Source organism: Anabrus simplex, chromosome 6 (assembly GCF_040414725.1).
Source record: "Anabrus simplex isolate iqAnaSimp1 chromosome 6, ASM4041472v1, whole genome shotgun sequence".
Lineage (NCBI taxonomy): Eukaryota > Metazoa > Arthropoda > Insecta > Orthoptera > Tettigoniidae > Anabrus > Anabrus simplex.
In genome coordinates, this window is record NC_090270.1 from 11,490,471 (window position 1) to 11,515,256 (window position 24,786).

At 42.0% G+C, this 24,786-nt stretch overlaps 1 protein-coding gene across 1 annotated transcript in view; it reads left to right on the forward strand.

The window, feature by feature from the left end:
- Positions 1 to 24,786, forward strand: part of Dnaaf5 (Dynein axonemal assembly factor 5) — a 612,890-nt gene that overhangs the window by 25,320 nt on the left and 562,784 nt on the right. The window contains exon 2 of the mRNA XM_067149642.2: positions 7,883 to 8,066. Within this exon, the coding sequence (XP_067005743.2) occupies positions 7,883 to 8,066 (184 nt within the window). The remainder of the gene's footprint in view (positions 1 to 7,882; positions 8,067 to 24,786) is intronic.

Genomic DNA, 24,786 nt, shown 5'->3' on the forward strand with positions numbered 1-24,786 from the left:
GGGTGAAGATTGACACTCTTCAGATCTTTGTGAAGGGTACCGGCCCATCGCTGTTTTGGTCGTCTACCGGTGACTTCTAACGTGTAACTCGTCTTCGCGATAGTGTCATGCGCTGTCCTTATTACGTGTCTAAACCATCGTAGATGACTCTCGCGCATTTTGTCTTGAATCAGTGCAACACCAAATCTCTCCCTGATGGATTCATTCGAGATGTGGTCCAGTTTAGTGATGCCGACTGTCCACCTTAGCATCTTAGTCTCCTCGACGCTGTCTCGGTTGTAGTCAGCCGTATGTGTCAGATGAGAGTACGATAGATTTTTGATTTGAGATTATCTGTTATCCTGCGGTAGGAAGCGACGCAGGTCGTTGTTCGCCATTTCATCCAGACTGTGGATATCCTTGCATTGACCTCTTCGAGAAGTTGGCCATCATCAGAGAATACGTGAATCTCATCACGTGCGGAGGGTTCTCGCTGTCTACCTGAATGGTTCAGATTGCTTTTGGATCTGACATCTTATATTCAGTTTTCTGTTTATTTAGGTGGAGGCTGCATTGTGGGAGCCAATCGCTCCGTTCTTGGGTTTAGCCTTTCATATCAACCTGGGTCCCGGAGGCCAACACGACATCGTCTGCATAGAGAAGCATCCATGGCAAAGAATGGTGCAGGTCTGCTGTTACAGTGTCCATCACTAGAATGAACAAGAGGGGTGACAGCGCTGAACCTTGATGAACGTCGATGGTGATGAGAAAGTCACTGGATGCTGCTGCTGCAGTGGGCTGAATATAGCTCTGTAGGTCTACATAAAGCGGCTGCACCCAATTGAGAAGGTATTCTGGTATGCCGTGCTCTCATAGTGCTAGTCATATGAGGTTATGCGGTACACGATCAAAGGTCTTGTCAAGGTCCAGGAAAGCTAAATAGGTCGGCTTATTCTTCTCATGATGTTTTTAAATAAAGAGCCGTGCAGCGGTTGTGTCTCAGTTCACAAATCCAGCTTAGATTCTGGAAAGATCAACGATCTGATGAATCCTTTTATCAAGAACCTGTCTGAAGATCCTCATCACGTGACACAAAAGTCGATCAGCTGGGCTCTCGCGCTTTCTTCCAATCAACCAATAAGTTTCCTGTTTCATCGTTAATGCCATAGCAGTACTGGATGTCTTGTGTTTTGTGATGCTTGCCCTCACTTGCATATAGATTTGCAAAGTGCACAGTTTTTGTTGTAGCTATGATCTTTTTTACATCGCAATGGGCTGTCTTGTAGGCATTCCAACAAAATGGTGTCTTATAAGCAAGAAACTCACGGTAAAGCTGTTTGTTCTTTCATACCGGATTTCTGACCTCATCACTCCAGAACCATGTATCGTTGTCAACTTTTTGCCGTCTGGCTTTTTTTGCTCCAAGAACAGTGCATGCAGTATCACGAGCAAACTCTTTCAGTTTGATTCAGCTCTCTTCGAATGTAGTAATTGGTGGCAATGTTATTCATGCAACATCATCGACCTCTTTTAACCTGAAGTGCCACCATTTTATACTTGCTGGTCCTGTACAAAGGACGTGTTCGGAATTCGGCGGTTTGATACACCGTTTGCAGATAATTGGTAGATGTTCCATCGTGATAGTTTCATATGGCACAACCTTTGCGTCTCACATGTCTTTAAGGTCTCATAATTTATGGGCTTCATATCCGAATTGATGATTCACATAAATGATTAGGTGGAATTCTTCTCCTCTTTGCATTTAAGGTCTCAATGCCTGACGAGGATGTAATTGATCTGCCTTGCCTTTGTGCTGCTGTAGTATGTAATTAAATGTGAATCATGCTTTTTGAACCAGGTGTTTTGTTAAAAATATTTTATTGATATCCTAAATTGGCTTAAAGCCGTAAAATTACAGTCAGAAAATAAACATCTTGAGGCAATAAAGGGCACGATGGTTCCACATGTTAGTGGCGGTACCCCAACAGCGTCTGTTTCACATGTTAGTGGCTGCTGAATAAATATCCTCTGCGGCTAACAACCGTAGTTGTAAATCGGAGCTTGCTCCACTTGAGGTTGATAGTCAGATATAGAAAAGTTTTTTAGTACAAGAATTCCACTGTCCAACCCCTTTTAAGGATGGAGAAGACTGCATCGGATTTGGTGGGTAGTCACCTAAAAGGCAAGAATGAATATAACACTCAAAAATACATACAAACATAAGCATATTAACTATATTGCGACGCACAATATAAACTTCTTACTGAAAACCGGAAAGCTCAAGAACCTCACAGATGAATTGTGGTAGGACTCCAAGAAATGAGAAATTTGAATGTCAAGGCTATACAGTGTAGAGTGTGAAGCCAGGCCAAAGGGTCATGAAACATTGCCCTCAATTTGGTACAGGATTTATAGTCAATTTGAAAATAATAGATTCCATAATTGATTTTAAAAACCATCTCACCAAGAATTGCAGTTCTAACTTTACAAACCACAAACAAACTTTACACCATCATAAATGTTGATGCCCCTCGAATGAAAAAAAATTCCTAACAGAAACTGTGCAAGAAGTCGATAATTTCTGGGATCTCCTTGATCAGACAGGGCTCATCTCCAAATCTACATATTTTAAAAGAAAACCACACAAACTTGGGGCCGATGACCTTGATGTTAGGCCCCTTTAAACAACAAGCATCATCATCATCATCATCAAAACCACACAAACTTAAAACTTGGAAACATCTTGATTGAACAAAAGGAGACTGGCAGCTAGACCATGTATGTATGGACAAATTCCTTCACTAGGAAATCCACAATGTCGTTCTAAGAGGAACGGACACTGGTTCAGATCATTACTTAATTAAAATCAAGATTAAATGTACTCCATTAAGAAGCAAGAGATAAAATAGAGTTGGAGAGAAAAGGTCAGACAATTTAGATGATCTGATACCAATTGTTAAACAGAATGCAGAACATCTAGGTCCATTAAATGCAAGGAAAAAACATGCCTGGTGGGCCTATGATTGTGATACAATACATGAAGAAAGACCTCAAGCTTGGTTGAAATTTCAAGCCCACAAAACAGAAGAAAATGCCATGAACCTCAAGAATGTCAGAAAAGAATTCACCCAAACTATTAGAAGAATTTAAAGAAAATATCAAAAAGATTTAATAAACTCTATTGAGGAAAATTACAAAACCAATTCTAGAGATTATCCTCATCACGACGCGCAGGTCGCCTACGGGAGTCAAATCGAAAGACCTGCACCTGGCGAGCTGAACATGTCGTCGGACACTCCCGGCACTAAAAGCTGTACGCCATTTCATTTTCAGAAAACGAAACAAGCCGCTTTCCATAACATTTATAGATTTCAAGAAAGCTTACGATTCCATCCAAAGACCATCATTATTAATAATTTTTAGTCATTTCAGACTTCGCCCAAAGCTAATCAAATTTATTGAACTTACTCTAACTAATACAATTTCTAAACTTAAGTTCAGAGGAGAACTTTCTGAACCATTCTTGGTAACAGCTGGTGTAAGATAGGGTGACAGATTGTCACCTATTCTTTTTTAACTGTGCACTAAAGTACGTTATGAGGGACAACTCAAAAAATATAAAAATTGGAACCCAGAAGGATAACATACATTTAAACTGTCTAGGATTTGCTGATGATCTAACTCTTCTGGCCAGTGATATTCAGGAAACAAAACAACAAATAAAATCAGCTGTCTTAGAAATGTGCCCCAATTTCCCACAGTTCCAACATTTTCTCACCGCGGGGTATCCTACAGTAGGCGGGTCAGAAGATTTACACAACGTTGAGGCGCAGATGCAAGGTTAGGCCTACGATTGGGAGTACTAAAAGGGGGGAATGCAGAAGGTGTTGTAACGAAGGAGACAGATTTGGCGGGCGCACGGTAGGCAACATCGGGGAAAGAACGATCAGATGGAGTAGGGGGTGGGCGATACAGTTTATTTTGATTTACGGCAGACTCAAACTTACGACCTAGGTTTATGATGTCCTCGACACACTCTACCTCAGACCGCTTATAATCAGGGGCTAGATTCCGGTGAAACTGATCGAACACCTCGGATTCAGGTACCTTGATGCACATCCGATTAAACAAGGTGAGAATGCCCGTAGCATAATCGTCAATGCCTTCCCCGCTTTCAGTGAACGATTTGTTAGTCTGGTAGCCATCTGATATGGCGCTGAAGCCTCGCCACTGCAGCAAGGTGACATGGTTCACAGGTTAAGACATTGTACATTACTTGTTATATTTGAGGTTAATTTATCTGTACGAATGTCAACTTGGAATCTCTTTCTCCTGCTGAACCTTGAGTTGGTGAGGCTCTTTCATCTGGCTTCTAAATATGGTATTGCTGCAGCTTGTGGTCTGGTCAACTATTTGGACATATTGGTAATCTTCATTTCAATATTGTAGATATTATGCCAGTAATTCTGTCAGTCTCGGTGGTTCTTGTGCTTCAGTGAATTCCTTGTACAACACCTCTGTTTCTGTATCCTCCTCACCCATGAATCGATTGGTGTCATACTCACTCAGAAGGTGAGGTACTACACTATCCACCATGGCCAGAAATCTGTCATCCTTATCATCTTCCGTCCTAGGCCCTCCACTAGTTCTTTGCTCCATTGTCTGGATCTAAATTTGATATTGTTGGTCTCCACTTCTCTTGCTTGTGCTAGCTACACTACAAATTTTTGCTCCTTTCTGCTTTTAATTTTCCTCTTATAGTAACACAGTCTGTCTTTTTGTTTTCAACTATATTTTTCTGCTACAGTATTTTACAAACTTCTAATAACACCTCAACTTCATAGTCGTTGAAGACTGGCAGTTTTTTGTTTCCATACGTTGTCAAGAAATTAACTGTATGGAATTGAGTTAATGTAGCATCCAATGTGATCTATAACGCAGGAAACAGCTGAAATGAAGGAAAACTTACCAAAGTCTACATTGTTGTGTCTACAAAACAGACTTCGATGAAACTCAACCAAGTAAATGTCAAAGTCTCCTTCATGAATACTGGACTAAGGACATGCGCTCACACACTATTTTCTGTCTTTATGTTCATATTTATATTATTAATACTATATGTGGCACCGTGGTTAGCTGTTGAATGTTGGCTGAGTTACTGTACAGCCATACATTATTCTAATAATGAGAGATAATCTTAATTTCATGAATTTGAAAAGTTCAAATACGTGGTTGGCATGTATCTATTCTTCCCTCCTTTTGCTTGAATTTTTCTTTATTAAATACGGAGAGCGAAATTCAGCCAGAAGGCTTTCCATAACATGAGTATGTAGGAAATGTACACCGGACACTTGCCGCTAATAGGTAGCCCCTTTCGGTACGTCATCCAACCCGTCTGCTGGCTTACATGGGAGTGTTCTGCCTCCCCACTCTCCAATATCTTCTAGCACAAAGGTATGTCAGCTAAACATTACAAGGACACGTTTCATCTTCAGGTTGAACAACATAAAATAAGCACAAATATTTGCACATTATGAATGCTCTTCCATAGAACACATCATTGTTCAGTTCGTTGTGGCATTAGGAAGAGGTTGTTCTTTCTTCTAAATACACTGACTGACAGAGCAAATGCAACACCAAGAAGGAGTGGTCAGAACTTTATGCCAATTGCAGGGTAGACTGACGTCACTGAGGTATGCTCATGATGTGAAATGCGCCGCTGTGCTGCGCACGTAGCGAACGATAAATGGGACACGGCGTTGGCCAATGGCCCACTTCGTACCGTGATTTCTCAGCCGACAGTCATTGTAGAACGTGTTGTCGTGTGCCACAGGACACGTGTATAGCTAAGAATGCCAGGCCGCCGTCAACGGAGGCATTTCCAGCAGACAGACGACTTTACGAGGGGTATGGTGATCGGGCTGAGAAGGGCAGGTTGGTCGCTTCGTCAAATCGCAGCCGATACCCATAGGGATGTGTCCACGGTGCAGCGCCTGTGGCGAAGATGGTTGGCGCAGGGACATGTGGCACGTGCGAGGGGTCCAGGCGCAGCCCGAGTGACGTCAGCACGTGAGGATCGGCGCATCTGCCGCCAAGCGGTGGCAGCCCCGCATGCCACGTCAACCGCCATTCTTCAGCATGTGCAAGACACCCTGGCTGTTCCAATATCGACCAGAACAATTTCCCGTCGATTGGTTGAAGGAGGCCTGCACTCCCGGCGTCCGCTCAGAAGACTACCATTGACTCCACAGCATAGACGTGCACGCCTGGCATGGTGCCGGGCTAGAGCGACTTGGATGAGGGAATGGTGGAACGTCGTGTTCTCCGATGAGTCACACTTCTGTTCTGTCAGTGATAGTCACCGCAGACGAGTGTGGCATCTAGGGTTGGGCAGACCGGAACATTCACTTGTTCCGCAACATTAGGACCTTGAGGCGGAGTGTTTCGGTACAGAGTGCCGGAACACGGGACACAGGACTGTAACTGCATGTTGCCTTTCGAAGTTCTCTCTACACTGCGCAGTTACAGTCCCGCGTCCGGTGCGCCCACTGCACAGTTCAGCTAGTAGGCAAAGGGCAGTGCATAGTGGCGCTTCTGACGGGACAGCGAGTCACAGTCTCCGGCTCGCTTGAGAATGTTTCGGAACAATTGACACTCGGTGTTCTGGAACAGCGGAACATAACTGTGCACCGGCACAGTGTGCCGAAACAGGGACATAGTGCCCAACCCTAGTGGCATCGGCGTGGAGAAAGGTCAAATCCGGCAGTAAATGTGGAGCGCCCTACCGCTATACAACACGGCATCATGGTTTGGGGCGCTATTGCGTATGATTCCACGTCACCTCTAGTGCGTATTCAAGGCACGTTAAATGCCCACCACTACGTGCAGCATGTGCTGCGGCCGGTGGCACTCCCATACTTTCAGGGGCTGCCCAATGCTCTGTTTCAGCGGGATAATGCCCGCCCACACACTGCTCGCATCTCCCAACAGGCTCTACGAGGTGTACAGATGCTTCCGTGGCCAGCGTACTCTCCGGATCTCTCACCAATCGAACACGTGTGGGATCTCATTGGACGCCGTTTGCAAACTCTGCCCCAGCCTCGTACGGACGACCAACTGTGGCAAATGGTTGACAGAGAATGGAGAACCATCCCTCAGGACACCATCCGCACTCTTATTGACTCTGTACCTCGACGTGTTTCTGCGTGCATTGCCGCTCGCGGTGGTCCTACATCCTACTGAGTCGATGCCGTGCGCATTGTGTAACCTGCATATCGGTTTGAAATAAACATCAATTATTCGTCCGTGCCGTCTCTGTTTTTTCCCTAACTTTCATCCCTTTCGAACCACTCCTTCTTGGTGTTGCATTTGCTCTGTCAGTCAGTGTATAAAAATGTTGTTGGTGTTGTACATGCCATTAACTTATGATATGCAGGACTACTCAGTTTCGAATTTTAGACTATAATGACCAGCGGGAAACTCATTAAGATCGGAACCTTAGTTGATTGTAATTCCTGGTTAAAATGATGGAGTCTCCCTTATGCTGTCAGCAGTCGTTATAATCTTAACTTTCATTTCTGACATGCAAAATTATTCATTTTTTCATTTCCACTACAGTTGATTCCTATTTGATGGTTACACTCACTGGAAGGAAAATATTACAACATACATACATACTTCAGTATATACCGGCAGCAGACTGTAGAAGAGTGGCAGGATTTTAATACATTTATTTATTTATTTTTTAAATTTATTTATTTATTTATTTATTTATTCATTCATTCATTTCCACCGAGTTTATCTATCTCGTCCTTAAGTTTTGCACGTCAGTGTAATAATTCTTGGCCCCACCTGACCATTGTTCCCACTCTGACAGTGTTTGTGTGCCTTATTGTTATTCCAGGAAATGTTGTTCGTCACGGCAACAACAAATGCGTTCAAGATGTGGTCGTTCCATTGGCGGAACGTCTCTTCGATCAAGCTCCGATTGTCAGGCGAGAAGTATGCCGGGTGGTTGGCTTCTGGTTGTTGGAGTTGCCCGATCGCTACTCTTATTTCCAGAGGATTTTGCCTTTGATGCTTACCAGGTACGTAGTTCTGACAATACTTTAATAGAAGAAAATAGGGCAGCATAAAATATGCAAAAATGCTCTCTAACAGACAAACTTGAGCATGGTAATAAAGTGTTGGTCTTCTTCCAAGGGAACTCAATTGACCTCCATTTACACTGCAAACTATCAAGCTCATGGTCTAAGTGAAGTAAAGCAATGAATCCACCTAATCTTAGGCACATTTACATTTCAGTAGTTACTGTACAACGTGTTTAGGTGACGTGATTAAAGGGTACAAAAACATATTCTTAAAACTTTGATAACACCATAAAAAATTCAAGTGGGGGAATATCTAGTCTAGTCTAGTCTTAGATTAAAAACTTATTGCTTAAAAACACTTGTGATAAAATTTTTTTTTGCTAGTTGCTTTACGTTGCACCGACACAGATAGGTCTTATGGCGATGATGTGACAGGAAAGGCCTAGGAATGGGAAGGAAGCGGCTATGGCCTTAATTAAGGTACAGCCCCAGCATTTGCCTGGTGTCAAAATGGGAAATCACAGAAAACCATCTTCAGGGCTGCCGACAGTGAGGTTCGAACCCACTATCTCCCGGTTGCGAGCTCACAGCTGCACGCTCCTTACGGCACGGCCATCTCGCCCGGTATTGTGATAACGTATGAAAATATTTTTTAAAATTTCTCATTTTAACATGTGATCTCGGATCTACTGATAAAAAGAACAAATTATTCCCGTCTTCTCTTAGTGTCGTGTCTTGTTTAAAAAAGATTCTGAACCGGGCGAGTTGTCTGTGTGGTTAGCGGCATGCCTTTCCTATCCCATTGTCGCCATAAGACCTATCTGTGTCGGTGTGACGTAAAGCCACTAGCGAAAAAAAAATTCTGAGTAATGTACGTATGAAGAAAACTGGTGATGGAGAAAAGAGTATGGATATTTTCATTTGACTGTGCTTATTAGGGGGTTGGAAGTTTTCAACTTGATCTGTAACTGGAAAAAGGAGAATAGGAACGTAAGTGTATAATTTAGGCCGTAATATTGTTTTAAAAAGCTGTTTAGATCTTTGTAGACTTACCGTAATATTGGAAGTATCACTCTTGCCTCACATTTCTCAGGATTATTCTCGGCTCTTCGTCTGGTGTGTAAGTTGGAACATGTTCTCTAGTGCAGCGAGGGGAGAATGTGGGGGAAGAGGGTGTGTCCTACTATTGTAAGTAAAATGAATAAAACAACAGTTTGTTATAGACAAAGTGGTAAAATGACTATAAAATGATGTTGACCGACTAGCGGTTAGAATTAGATAATGACAAGAATGACGATCAAAATCGTATTTTTGAAAACATAATGTGGAATAAAATAATGTTCACAGATGGTCAAGTGACGTGTAATTATTTGTTTACGTAAGATAAAAGTTAAAAGTCAATAGCATATGGTGAAGGTGTGGTTCACTTTGATGAAGAAGTACGAGGTTGTAGTTGAAGGTTGATATTGGACCTCTATGGACCATCTCATTTGAGACGATGCTATAACGTTGTTAAGAATATGGGTTTATTGAATGCTGGTCGAAAAGGCAGCGTGACTCAATGTTGGATCAGAAATAGAATCTGTAAAAGGAAACCAGAAGCTTGGTGTTAATTGTATGAAAAAATGGTAATAAACTTTTTTAGGTGGAAATCGTGTACACTTACGATTTGACGATGGGGGATCTGTTTGCAAAGGCGTGACTATGGTGTTGTTTGTAGTACTTGGAGGGGAGCTACACCGGAGTAAAAAGAGGAAAGTGTATTACTGCACGTATTGTTGGTAGCGGTGGGATGCCGTTGGAGGGAGCGATATTAGAGTGGGTGTGGCTATGGGTCTACTGGTTGTATTTGAATGGGCGGTACTAGCAGTCGGCGGAAGGGAGGGGAGTATGTTAGTTATAGAGGATGTGGGAGTGCTTATTTTAAAGGTTGAACATTTTTTAAGAATATATTGGCGAGGGGAATTGATTCTTGTAATAGTAATAAAATCGCTTCTCTGGATCAGGTATATACAGATTAAAATTTCATTTTTCTTATGTCGGTGAAACTGGCTGCACCTTTTCAACCAGATACGCTGAACATTTCAGTGCACAAAGACACAATAAATTTTCTGCAATGACCAACCATATGAGGGACACAGGCTATAAATTCACTACAATAGAACAGGACATTCATATCCTCAAAAGAATCAAAAAAGTAAACTCATGACAGAATACGAAAATGTATTCATATTCCTCGACCAGCAGTTTAACAAAGATAAGAATTTAAATGATATCACTGATAATAAAGGCCCCTTGTACAAACAGATTTTATTACTATTACAAGAATCAATTCTCCTCACCAATGTATTCTTAAAAATGTTCAACCTTAAATTAATAAGTATTCCCACGTCCTCTATAACTAACACACTTCCCTCCTTTCCCCTCACTGCTAGTACTTCCCAGTCAAATACAACCAGTAGACCCATAGCCACACCCACTCTAATATCGCTCCCTCCAACGGCATCCCACCATTACAATACGCGCAGCAATACACTTTCCTCTTTCTTCCCCACCGATAGTAGCTCCCTCCAAGTACTACAAACAAGCCCATAGTCACGCCTTCGCAAACAGATTCCCTTCCAGTACAAACCTACAGCTATAACACACGTAGTAAGAGCTCGACAGTCGTTAATAACTTTTAGCGTATAACAAAACAAGTTACTGTCACCATCGTCAAATTGTAAGTGTACACGATTTCCACCTAAAAAAGTTTATTACCATTTTTTCATACAATTAACACCAAGCTTCTGGTTTCCTTTTACAGATTCTATTTCTGATCCAACATTGAACACGTTAGCTACATTCAACTGTCACATTGCCTTTTCGACCAGCATTCAATAAACCCATATTCTTAACAATGTTATAACATCGTATCAAATGAGATGGTCCATAGAGGTCCAATATCAACCTTCAACGGCAACCTCGTACTTCTTCATCAAAGTGAACCACACCGTCACCATATGCTATTGACTTTTGACTCTTATCTTACGTAAACAAATAATTACAGGTCACTTGACCATCTGTCAACATTATGTTATAAAAAATACGATTTTGATCGTCATAATCTAATTCTAACCGCTAGTCGGTCAACATCATTTTATAGTCATTTTGCCACTTTGTCTATAACAAACTGTTGCTTTATTCATTTTTCTTACAATAGTAGTCTTCCAATGTCAATATTGCAAATACTTTCACCAATTGTCAGCTTCTCACTCATAACAATATCTTTAAAACCAACATTGTAGTAGTCTTTACCATATTTTAATTTTTTTCAAGTCTCTTCAAGGTTTTTTATAAATTAGTTTTATTTTATTTATATGTAAATCAGGTGTCTGATTTTATTTCAAGGCTAAATCCATGGCTGATGATGCCTGTATGTATGTCAGGGGAAATATGTACCATTTTAATTAACATGTCAGTGTAATTCAACAAAGACAAGATTTATTGTATTGATTAGGTGGTCAAATTAATAAATTAACTTATTGTTATTATTTCAATCAAATATCAGTACGGATCAAAAATGATATTTATCACATTTATCACATAAGCTAGACCGGGCTTGTTGGCCTTGTAACCATTTGCAATCTATAGAAAATATAAAATGAATAAACAGTAACTAAAATAAGTATAAATACCAAGACAATGGGCGCCAGCTGTAAAACATTTACAGGAATATGTATCTATGTAGAGCAATGAGTAACTCCCTCTCCCAAGGCGACGGTCATCAGGCTGACGAAGCTCCAGACTTACCTTACCTGTTTACCCCTGAAATTAGATTTGGGTAGCAAGCCAGGTTCATCCATACTCTACTGATAAAAGATTGTCTGCAACTTTCCTTCCATGACTTTACTCCCAAAATAAATAAAAATAAATAAATTACCTCAATAATCATCACTTGATGAGACCAACACCTGTTCGCCGTTTACAAAGGGCAACTTTACAGACCACTAAAAACCACATACAAATATAAATAATTTGACGAGACCAACTCGTGTTTGCCGCTTACAAGGTCTAATTACAAACATCTACAAACCACCAACATGAAGAAAGAAACATCACTTTACGAGACCAACTCGTGTTTGCCGTTTACAAGGCAAATTACAAACCACTAAAAAGCACCATAAAATTATTTTCACTATTTACATTTATCATACCTTCAGGTAAGAGTCTCACTGCACTCTGCTGTTGCAGATCCAAATCGTATTCTGGTAAAGAAAAGTACGACGACTTTCTCTACGTATGGATGCAACCTTCTTTGCGAAGAGCATCCCTAACCTTATTTACACACTTCATCGACGCCTTGAGTCCTTCCTGACTGCCGCACAGGTTGGTGTAACTCCTCAGGTTTCTGCAACTGAAACTGGATACTTGGCCGACGATTTCACACGTCCACTACCGAATCTTGATTCTGTACGCATCACCACATCCACTGTACATAATCTCGTAGAAGAATTGTAGTCCAACTATTATACAGAGTTGGAGTTACAAATAAACACTTAAGTAGCGTCTTTGACCTAACAGCCACCAGAAACTCATTAGCATCAGCGCATATAGCGTGCTCACTCCGAAAATGATACTCAAGAACAATACAACATTGCCTAGGACTATGCGCAAAGTAGCTCCCGCGGGCCAGTCCGAGTGAGAAACACACAGAATCAGACACAGAAACACAATCAGTATCAGAGTCAGAAACAGCATTAGAATGACTTGCCGCACACGCGTACCTGCTTATATAGGCTTGCTACACGTGGTTATAGCGTCCTGGAAAGTTTATAGATAGCAACGCTCTCACAGGCACTTCTTGACGCGTCACTCAGTCAACCCGACCTCGCTTAAAAACAAAGCCCTCGTATTGGCCATCGTGCGTCTGATGTGACATGGAACGTCCACTCACGTACATCCACATTGATCCACTCCAATTCTTCAGCCTGCTGTACCCCGTGTTTCCAAGCCACTTGTTGCAACACATTCAACAGACATCAACCGTCCTCCCCGATATAGTCGCTGTTTTCCCGGTTGCACAATCCTTACGGCTAGGCCATATTTACAGACTCTTACCCAAACGGAAATTTATACAAATATAATGATGCACATATCCAATATTCCCTAACTACACATTCTTCTTATAATATTACGTTTTTACATTCGCAATAAACAAAATTACATGATTTTAACATTACAAACTATATGCGAAAATTTCCTAACCTAAAAATTCGGAGATCGTACATATGTACGGTTACAGCCTTGCGGTTGGGGGTGCACGGCTGTGAGCTTGCATCCAGGAGATAGTGAGTTCGAAACCCACTGTCGGCAGTCTTGAAGATGGTTTTCAATAGTTTCCCATTTTCACACTAAGCAAATGCTGGGGCTGTACCTTAATTAAGGCCATGGTCGCTTCCTTCGAACTCGTAGCTCTTTCCCATCCCATCATCGCCATAAGACGTATCTGTGTCGGTGCAACGTAAAGCCAGTTGTAAAAAACAAAACATAAGCTAGATATATGTTTTAGTTACATAATATGAATTCATATTTGAGTCATCCAAATTAAAATGTAAATACTGTAAAACTGTTCACTTAAACGACAAATCTTCATTATTGCCAGTATAATTGTGTCAGTTACATCAGAGAATGTTTAGCTAGACTCTAATGCGGTGTCTGGAATCGCATGACGTCACCACCCAGTATGGCGCTCTACAGCTCCATCAAATCAAATACATGTATACAAAGTCCATTTTGATTCATTCAAGATTATGAACAAACAGTGGGCCGGGCTGAGTGGCTCAGACGGTTAAGGCGCTGGCCTTCTAACCCCAACTTGGCAGGTTCGATCCTGGCTCAGTGCGGTGGTATTTGAAGGTGCTCAAATACGACAGCCTCGTGTCGGTATATTTACTGGCACGTAAAAGAACTCCTGCGGATCTAAATTCCGGCACCTTGGCGTCTCCGAAGACCGTAAAAGTGGTTAGTGGGACGTAAAGCAAATAACATTATTAACAAGCAGTGGAACACTAGAAGTTCAAAATACTTTGTTATGTCTTGTTCGTGATAATAACACTGTCTGATGTCATTGTTAATGCTCTCTTTGGATGAGTGGGAGGGATGGTGGTCAGAATTTTGAAGGGCAGAAGAAATTCCATTGGACATTTCATGTCGTACGATGTTGGCATCTGAAAGATCTCTGGTAACACATTTGGTGTTTACCCGACAAAAATGATTAAAACCCTGTCTTAGACGCCCAAGAGAGATTTGGCTTATTCTGCCATCTAGTGGACCCCCTGTGGGTGGGGGACGCACATGTAGAATACACCCACGGTATCCCCTGCCTGTCATAAGAGGTGACTAAAACGGGCGACCTAGGCGCGCACATGGATTGCGGTTGGCTATAATGTGTTTGTGGATTGGGAGGGGTTGAATACATTCACAGGTAATCCCTGCCTGTCGTAGAAGGCGACTAAAAGAGTCATGTGGGCATGCTCCCCTCTTTATTTTTTATGGTTTTTTGTTTTTTGAGGGTTCGTTTTTGATGTGCGTGCTGCTCGGAGATGGGCCTCTTATTACGCCTGAAAGCCCGCTTGTGAACACCCAACCATCTTGCGGGTGGAAGCGCTATGTACCCTTGCAGTAATATCCGCCTGACAACACAGCCGAATGCCAGAAGGACATTAATATATATATATATATATATATATATATATATAGTTGCTATACTTGGTGTTCTGTATACGCTTCGGGTATATGCTATTGCGGGTGACTGGAGGAAGGGAACCCTACTGCTCATTGCCTCAGTCATCACGTATTAGGCATTGTCCAACATCGGACCCCGGGCAGTACCGGCTATGACCAGTTGTGTATTGCCTTGGCAGCTTGGTTTGGCTACAGAGACCCCTGATGGGAATGGGTGGCATTCGGGGAGGATGATTTCAGACATGGCTTCAAAACTAAGTCACCCATCCCAAGGTGGTCCCCCACCAAAATCTTTAACTTTTGCTTCCCCGAGAGGTTCAACTCTCTGGGAACATGCACACGTGAAGGAATGCGATCCAGCTCCCGTAGGTTTCTGATTGCTACCAACAGCCGGGCTGAGTGGCTCAGACGGTTGAGGCGCTGGCCTTCTGACCCCAACTTGGCAGGTTCGATCCTGGCTCAGTCCGGTGTTATTTTAAGATGCTCAAATACGTCAGCCCCATGTCGGTAGATTTATTGGCATGTAAAAGAACTCCTGCGCGACTAAATTCCGGCACTTTGGCGTCTCTGAAAACCGTAAAAGTAGTTAGTGGGACGTAAAACAAATAACATTATTATTATATTAGGTTGCTACCAGAACCGATGGGCATGATTTTAAGCTGGTAAAATTGATCCTTTTTAGTAGACACATTCAAGGCGTCTACGGCGAACTTGAGGATCTCAAGAAAATGCACAATGGTAGTTTGCATTTGAAGACTCGTACAGCACTGCAGGCCGATCAGTTGCTTAAGTGGGACCCTTTGGCGAAATCCCCGTCAAAGTGGAGGAGCACAAATCCTTGAATCTGGTTCGCAGAGTCATCTTTCACCGCAACCTTATTTTGAACACTGACGAAGAGTTGATGGAAGACATGAAGAACTGTGGCATGACACACGTTCAGCGCATTATGCGCAAGGTTAACGGTGAGGATGTTGCCACTGGTGCCTTCATTGCCTCTTTGAAGTTGTCACTGTTACCAGAGAAAGTCAAGGATAACAACTTATTGTTGCGATGTTAGGCCGTACTTCCCGCCTCCTATCCGGTGCTATCGTTGCCAGAAATTCGGACATATGGTATCTCGTCTATGTGTGGTACATGTGAAAGAATAGCTCACGGTGGGGAGGAGTGCACAACTTTATTACAAACCATAACTCTCATCTTTGTTCCATATTGAAAAAAGCTATCTCACTAAGTTTACAAAAGGGGTATTTTTAATTACCCCACCTATTCAGTAAATTAATCTATTCAATACAATTAATTGTATTTGTATTGAACAGGTGAGGTAATAAATATACTCCTTTTGTAAACTTAATGAGGAGTTCACAACTCCGTACATGTGCACTAACTGCTCTGGTCTTGATTCTCCTCGGGATCGGAACTGTCGGACATCTCTAAGTGAGAAGAAGATCTAGGAAATCAAGACCCTGGATGGTCTTTCCTACCAGGAAGCGCGCCGTAAGTTTAATTCCACAAATACACCTGCCCGTACACTCTACTACAGCATGATAGCTCAGTCTCCGAGGTTTTTCTTTCGCGACATCGTTACCCGTGATGATTGCTGCACCCGTGGTGACTGTTGTTCCTCAGAGCAAAGTCGCAAAGAGTAAAAGCTCAAAGGGGGGGACCACCCCACCTTCGACCAACCAGAAGTCTGTGCCGGCTGGCAGTTGTAAGCCAGCACAACAAGGGGGGAAGGCTAAGTCTCCCCCTAAGAGGTCTGCAAAAGCTGTGGCCTAGCCGGCGGAGGCGGCATCATCGACCAGGGCTGGGAAATCATCTCCCAGCCCATCTAAACTCGAAAAGAAGGCGGCGAAGAAGAACGCCCCTACCGGACGTTCCCGCACTTCCCCATGCAAAAGGGAATTCATGCCCTCCATCTGGAGGGTATGAGTCTGCACCAGCAGGTACTCCTGCTTCAAAACCTGCGCGCTCCCCTCGTAGGGGAACTTCCCACCCCCAGAGAGCATCAAGATTCTTTGCGTCAACCCCATAGTCTGTCGATGACGGGATGGACGTCGAGCTATCATCTGCATCTACGGATGTAGATGTTGATATGAATAGTGTTTAAGTTCATGAGCATCTTGTCGCTCACAACTTAACACTCTTTTTATAGTCCTCACTATGGCACTGTTACAGTGGAATTGTAACAGTTATGACAGGCATCTTGCGATCTGTGTCAGCTCATTAGTCAGTTCGCGGTGAGTATATTCTGTATTCAGGAGACAAATTTCAGACCAGGTCGTCATATGGTCTTGAGAAATTTCAGACTATACTCGACAAAACGATATTACGCTCATCGGGCGTCCAGTGGCGTGAGTATTTTTGCTCGTTCAAATACCTATAGCAAAGAGGTTCCTCTAAGAACCCCACTGGAAGCAGTTGCGGTGCGGATACCGCTGCCTGTCATAACGACAGTGTGTAACGTTTATTTTCCACCAGGGCAGCCTCTTAACATAAATGATGTCACTAATCTTATAGATCAGCTTCCTCCTCCCTTCCTTTTACTGGGTGATTTTAACGCTCATCATCCCATACGGGACTCTGAAATGCCTTGCCTCAGGGGAAGGGAGTTGGAAACCTTAGTAACAGAGCTGGATTTATGTATTTTGAACACAGGGGAACCAACTCATTTCAGTGTATGTTACGGCACATACTCTCGCATAGACTTAGGTCTATGGAGCCGAGCGTTGGTTCTGCTGTTTCGGTGCAATACACATGATGATCTCTATGACCGTGAGAAATCCATCGAGGCTCCTCCTCAATGGATTCTTAAAAATGCTGATTAGCCAAAGTTCAGATCACTCGCTATCTTTAACGAGGACACCAGGCGGACTGTAGATGGCGATATAACTTATATAACACAAGTTATCCTTGCTACTGCTGAGGAGTCCATTCCTCCCTTCTCAGGGGCTCCTCGCCGAAAACTCATTCCTTGGTGGAACGAAGAAATTGCAGCAGCTATCAAAGAATGCCATCGTGCTCATAAATGTTATTGTATGCAGCCTACTGTGGGCAACTTGGTAACATTTAAACAACTCCGCGCTAAGGTGCGAGTTCTTATTCGCCAAAGTAAGAAAGCTATAACTATAGTCTATTCGTTTCATGGTCCGTACTGATAGTTCAAGTACAAGTATGAAGGATGAGTTCTCCACCTAATCAATACTTTATTTTACATAGTGTCAATATTATTTACATAACAAGACAGTACCAGTTTCGACCTGTAAATATGTCATCTTCAGCTGCTAGAGAACCTATTTAATAGCGACTGTACAGAATAAATAGTACTAAAATTAAAATTAAACAAGGATGCCATTAAATATACATGATTGCCACTATTCTAAAATTACTTCATGTTAAGATATATACATATGGTACAGTTTTGGGGTTAAGGGGCTATTTTCAAAAAATTACATTTACTGAGGTTGGAATTGGATACAGTTCTTAGAATGTATCAAGAATCACTGACATTCAGGTGTCAAGTTATCTGTGTTAAATGCCACTATTATGTCCAACGGTTTATGAGATGTTTAAAGTGCATTGTTGTGCCAAAAATATGTGGGGGTGTCGTGTTCCTTAGAATAAGAGGTTCAGCAACTAGTTCGCGGACACATAGCTTATACTCGGTCCATATCACTGCTGAAAAGTATATTAGTGAGTGCCACTATTCTAAAAAATACTTAACATCAAGATAAATACATATGGTACAGTTTTGGGATTGAAGGGTTTTACACTGGCCCCATGATTACTACATATTACAAAAGTTCTATTTGCTGAGATTGAAATTGGATGTACCCTTCAACCCCAAAACTGTACCATATGTATATATCTTAACATGAAGTAATTTAGGATAGTGGCAATCATGTATATTTAATGGCATCCGTGTTTAATTTTAATTTTAGTACTATTTATTCTGTACAGTCGCTATTAAATAGGTTCTCTAGCAGCTGAAGATGACATATTTACAGGTCGCAACCGGTACTGTTTTTTTATGTAAATAATATTGACACTATGTAAAATAGAGTATTGACTAGGTGGAGAACTCATCCTTCATACTTGTAAAGTAAGAAAGCTTCGTGGGAGAGATATGTGTTGTCTGTGACGTCACATACTCCATCATCTCAAGTGTGGACTAAACTTTGACATATTTCAGGTATCCAAGGTTCTTCTTCTGTAGCGGGAATTTCTTTTGTAGGCCGTATTGTCACTGAACCACTCTCGATTGCTAACCATCTAGCTAACCATTTCGTGGATGTGTCTGGCTCTGGGAATTACCGTCGTAATTTCCTCGCTCTGAAGTGGGAGGCAGAACAACATCGCCTCAGTTTTTCCACTCAAGCTTCAGAGGACTGTAATGTGCCCTTTACGGAGTGGGAACTCCGCAGCACCTTGGCGCTTTGCAAGGACACGTCGCCGGGGCCAGACAATGTCCATAACCAGATGTTGAAACACCATAGTGAGGATAGTCTATTATGTCTCCTTCGAGTGTTCAACCGAATCTGAATAGAGGGTGAGTTTCCGTCTCAGTGGCGAGAGGGCATAGTCATTCCTGTCATCAAGCCTGACAAAAATTCCAAGTATGTAGGAAGCTAAAGACCTATTTTTCTCACAAAACGCTTGTGTAAGCTAATTGAGAGGATGGTAAATCGCCGACCTGTGTGGTGTCTGGAGAAACGCGGACTTTTGTCAGAGTACCAATGTGGTTTTTGACCACCGACCACCTGGTATGCCTGGAGAGCTCTATCCAGGATCTGTTTCTCCGCAGATAGCATTTGGTGGCTGTTTTCTTTGATTTAGAAAAGGCCTATGACACCACATGGCGATATGCTATCCTTTCCGTCCTGCATCAGTGGAGATTCCGAGGTAACTTTCCGGTATTTATTGCGAATTTTTTGTCCCTCCGTCTATTCTGTGTCCACGTTGGGATTGCATATTCGCAATACCACGTTCAAGAAAGTGGAGTCCCACAGGGATCGATCCTTATTGTCACTGTGATTGCGATTGTCATAAACGGTATTGTCGCTGCTGCTGGTTCAGTAGTAACACCGTCGCTATATGTGGATGATTTTGCTCTCCACTATAGCTCGCATAATATGGCTGTCGCAGAGCGCCGTTTACAACAACCTATTAGGAGAGTGGAACAGTGGGCCTTAGAACATGGCTTTCGGTTATCCACCACAAAGTCCTCTGTTGTCCACTTTTGTCGGCTCCGTACTCTTCACCCACAACCTGAGCTTTATTTAGGAAATGTCACTTTTCCCGTTGTTGACACTTACCGATTTCTTGGGATCCTTTTCGATAGCAAATTATCGTGGGAGCCACACGTGCGGCAGTTAAAAGTGTAATCCACTAAGAAGCTGAATATCATTAAGTTTCTTAGCAGCACTAATTGGGGTGCTGACCGCATGGTGCTCCTACGATTCTATAGGGCACATATTTTATCCCGGCTAGATATGGCAGTGCAGCGTATGGCTCAGTAAAACCAAACATCCTTGCGAAGCTGAACAGCATCCACCACAGCAGGGTTAGGTTGGCGGCGGGAGCTTTTCGTACAAGCCCCATTGCTTGCCTGATCGCTGAGTCTGGTGTGCCGCCTTTACACCTGAGGCGCCAGCAAATGCTTCTAATGTATGTTGCAAATTTGTGACAGATGCCACTTCATCCAAGCTATCCTTACGTATTCAACGATGGAAACCGTTGGCTGTACACTGCTTGTCCTCGAGCAATGCGGCTGGTTGAAATACACTTGGATAGCAGTCACAGATTGTTTCACGTATCTTCGCTTCCTTGCCTTGTCAGAGAACCAAGTGGGGTACCTCCGCGGGTAGTACAACGACCTGAAATAATCCTGGATCTGCACACTGTCTGCTACCAATTGAACTGACACTAAGGATACGATGAAGACCCAGTGCAGTGGATTAGGTTAAAACTAGCGAAAAGAAAACTGCTAGGAACTGGACTCGGACCTCTTACAGATAAAAGAAATATATAAGAGACGCAAAGAAATAAAAAAACATAATGGTGATAAGGGTAAGAACATAAATTTATTATGGAGAGAAAATCAAAAGAAAATAGTATAAGTAAAACAAGGGGGCCAAAAATCAAATGGGTAATGTAACTAATATGTGGCCCATGATTAAAATACACCAGACTCAATGGTAAAAATACTTCCACAAACGCTTACCTTTGTAAAGGACGTGAAGCAAAGTTTAGCATAAAGATATGGCATCTATATAAATTAACTGAAGCATATGAATTTAGACGGTACAAAACATTTCTTTATAGCACGTCAGGTCAAGACAATCATAAGATTAGAGAGTAATAGCCTCACATCATAACGTACTCTCATTCGATTCCACCATCAAGGCATCAAGACTCTCAACAATAAAAATCACATCCCCCGAGAATACAGTAACATAAAATAAAAGGAGCATAAAATGCAGAAGAGGGAAGGGTGCACCAAGCTCTTAAAATTCAACCAGACAGAAAAAGGAAAAGGGGCGGTTACCATGGTTTCACGCAACACAACAAGAAAATATGGAAAGACAACCCTCAAGGAATAAAACATATTAAACTAGAAAATAAGTAAGGAAAGCCAATGACGGTGATATGAAACGATCAATAAACAGGTAAATTAAGCACAAAAGGTATCACGACCCAAGCGTCAGCACCACCCACGCTCACACATAGACCGGGAGGTTAGGTCACCGAATAGAGGGACGTATAAGAACGTCAACGCACAGCACATAACAAAATAAACAACCGCTCTCGAGCTCAGACAGTATGAACCAGAAAGTGGTCCATTTTACAGAGACTGAGTGTCTCCAACACCAAAACACACGGAAGCAGGCAAATCGCGTAGTTCGCTTGAATTCATACCAGGTCTATGAAGTGGACATGAATTATACAGAACACGCGATAAAATAATACGACATGAGCTCAAGCGGAATGTTAATGAAGTGACATGGGTAAAAGATCTCGGTCGCACATAGCAAACAATCTCATACACACATGAATCCGTGTTACCTTCTGTTCTCAAAATAAACATAGCGGATCAATAAAAGAAAATCAAGGTTAACACACGAATAAATCAGAAAAACACGTAATGAGGGAAGCCTTTCTAACCCAACTAAAAGAAGATTAAAGAAAAATAAATACCTCGATTATATAAGCAAACAGCATACTCAAAAGGTTGAGATGTGTACAAAGACATCTTGAATTTCTAAAAATATCTTATAAGCCACAAAGGCGACTTGAGAATCGAATCCTTCCATCTTCTCAAGTCAAAAGATATCAAAAAAATCCATCAGAAAGGTAATCCAACAAAACGGGGCAAAAAGAAATGCTTTGACCTATCCTATCGTATAAGACGCCATCTGTCGGAATAGAGAAGGATTACATAATGCTAACGACACATGATGGGAAAGAGTAATAGTTCATAGATACTAGAGTTCGCTAGGAACGTGAAGACATCAGAAAAAGTAAACGTACCATAAAATGATATGGTGCGGTATGTAATCTTTGCTACGGTAGTTACACAAAACAAATACTAAAACACAATAAAGGAGGGAAGTAAGAGTAACTACACACTATCAGCAAACACTATACACTGAGAGAAACATCAGCTGGCCTACGCGGATCTCAGCCATCAACAACATATTACGAAATATCAGTAGGGCCAACTAGTGGATAATAAAACAGGAAGGTGGAAACAGGCAGGACCTACCGAGGGCATGGACATGGCTTAGATTGCAGATTCCGAAATGAATCGCCGTGATCCTTAAATTTGAAAAATATTATTTACAAGAGAAATTTTACAAATACTTTCCGAACAAAATCCACCATTTTACGACTTACGAACTATACGCTCCGTGATACACATCTTAAAGGTTCTTTGATAATGGGCTTCACTACGAGTTTCAAACTTCAAACCAACTATACAACTAGCTACAAATCCAGTAGTACAATGCAAGTTAGTAGGTTAAAAGCAACGTAAAAACAATTACAATTTACAGTGAAGTGAATGTACTCTCCTAAACTCTAGCGTACTTGAAGTGACACTGAACTACCAGAGGCAAACCCCAAGGTAAACGTATTAAATTACAACCTACTAATTTAGTGAAATAAGAAATGGGAATGCCTCGAAAATAAACTGGGAACCCCAGCAGAAAAGCTAAGGCGTCGTAAATAATTAATTTGGCGAATTTAGGTTAGGCTAGGGCAGACTCCTATACGGAATAGCAACTGAACATTACGGAAATTTTAACCGGAACAGGAAGTAAGAGTGCTTACCCGAAGGTGCGCCATCCCAGAAGTGAAGCGTCGCACACGACGCAGATCAACACAGACTAAAGGCAGATCAAGCCAAAACAAGACCGAATTCCTGCGAACGCTGCCTCGCTCACTATATATAGGAAAACTCTGGCCTTGGAGTAGCCAATCAGAATGTATGAGTCCGCCCATCCCCTCGTAGGTTCACCAATCACAATTTCTACTCCCGCTACGAACTTTAACTAACATTCTCGAATACACACGTTCGCAAATCTTCCATTTCCAGAATAGTTAGAAAATTCCTTCTAGAAAACATAAACTACAAAAGGCACACACCCTGTTCAACAATTTTCTAGATACTTCCAGTAAGTACAGAATAGAAATCTACTATTTACAAATACATATGTTACAAATATTACACAGTACAGGTTAGGTCGTTACAAATAAAACATTATATCATACTTTACAAATAAAGTCTTCCAAAACACTTTCCACTTCCACTATATTGATCACCTGTGACACGGTAGAACTGGCACGAAGGAAAATACGGACCCTTCGATTTATCGGAGGCTCTTCCTGTCTGTTGTTGGCCGGTATCCAGGTTCAGTCGTTGTTTACACGGATGGCTCGAGAACAAACACGAAAGTGGGCTGTGCATTCGTTGTCGACACTGATAGTTTTATTTTTTTTCTCCCGGAAACTTGTAGTGTGTTCACAGCGGAGCTGTATGCCATCTGTGAAGCTCTGCGGTACGCAATGTCCGATGAGCAAGACACTCTTCTGTGTACTGACTCCTTGAGCTTGCTACAGTCTATTGATACCTGTTTCCCTCGGCACCCTCTGGTGCAGCGGATCCAGGACCTGCTGGCCGGGTGTTCAGATGCTGGCACCAGAATCACGTCTATGTGGCTCCCAAGCCACATGGGTATAGAGGGAAACGAGTTAGCAGATTAGGCTGCCAACGAGGTGGTAACACTGCCCCCGTTTCCTTACAAGGTTCCAGCAAATGATATTCGCTCTCAGCTGAGATATCTGGTTATGTCCCATTGGGAGATGGTGTGGCAGGCCACTCCGCTTCCAAATAAGCTGAGAGCAATAAAAGGTACAATGAAGGTATGGAGGACTTCCCTTTGGGCTTCTCGGAGGGAAGTAGTGGTATTACGTCATCTTCGGATCGGCCACGGTATAGTAACGAACTCCTATTTACTGAGAAGGGAACCCCCTCCGGTGTGTACTTGCGGTGATCATCTTAACATGGTACACATCCTTACAGAGTCGGTCTGCGCCATAGCCTTAAACTCTCGAGTACCTATAAGTCCAATCATCAATTGCAGAAATAGTCCAACATATAAAACATCAAAATATATCCACAACTTTCTCAAAAAACATTACATTTTTAACAATAAGTCCCCAATAAAAAATTCAGTTGATTTTTGTAATATTTTAAAAGAATTCACCTTATTACCCAACCACACTATGTGCTCTTTCGATATTACTAACATATATTCTAACGTACCAGTCAATGAAACTGTAAATATTATCAAAAACAACCTCACTAAACACAGTAAACTTAGCAAGCTCGAATTAGAAGAATTCTTAAGACTCCTAAACTTTGTTCTAAAAAACAACTTTTTTACTTTTAATGGTAAAATTTACCATCAAGATGGCGTAGCCATGGGAGATC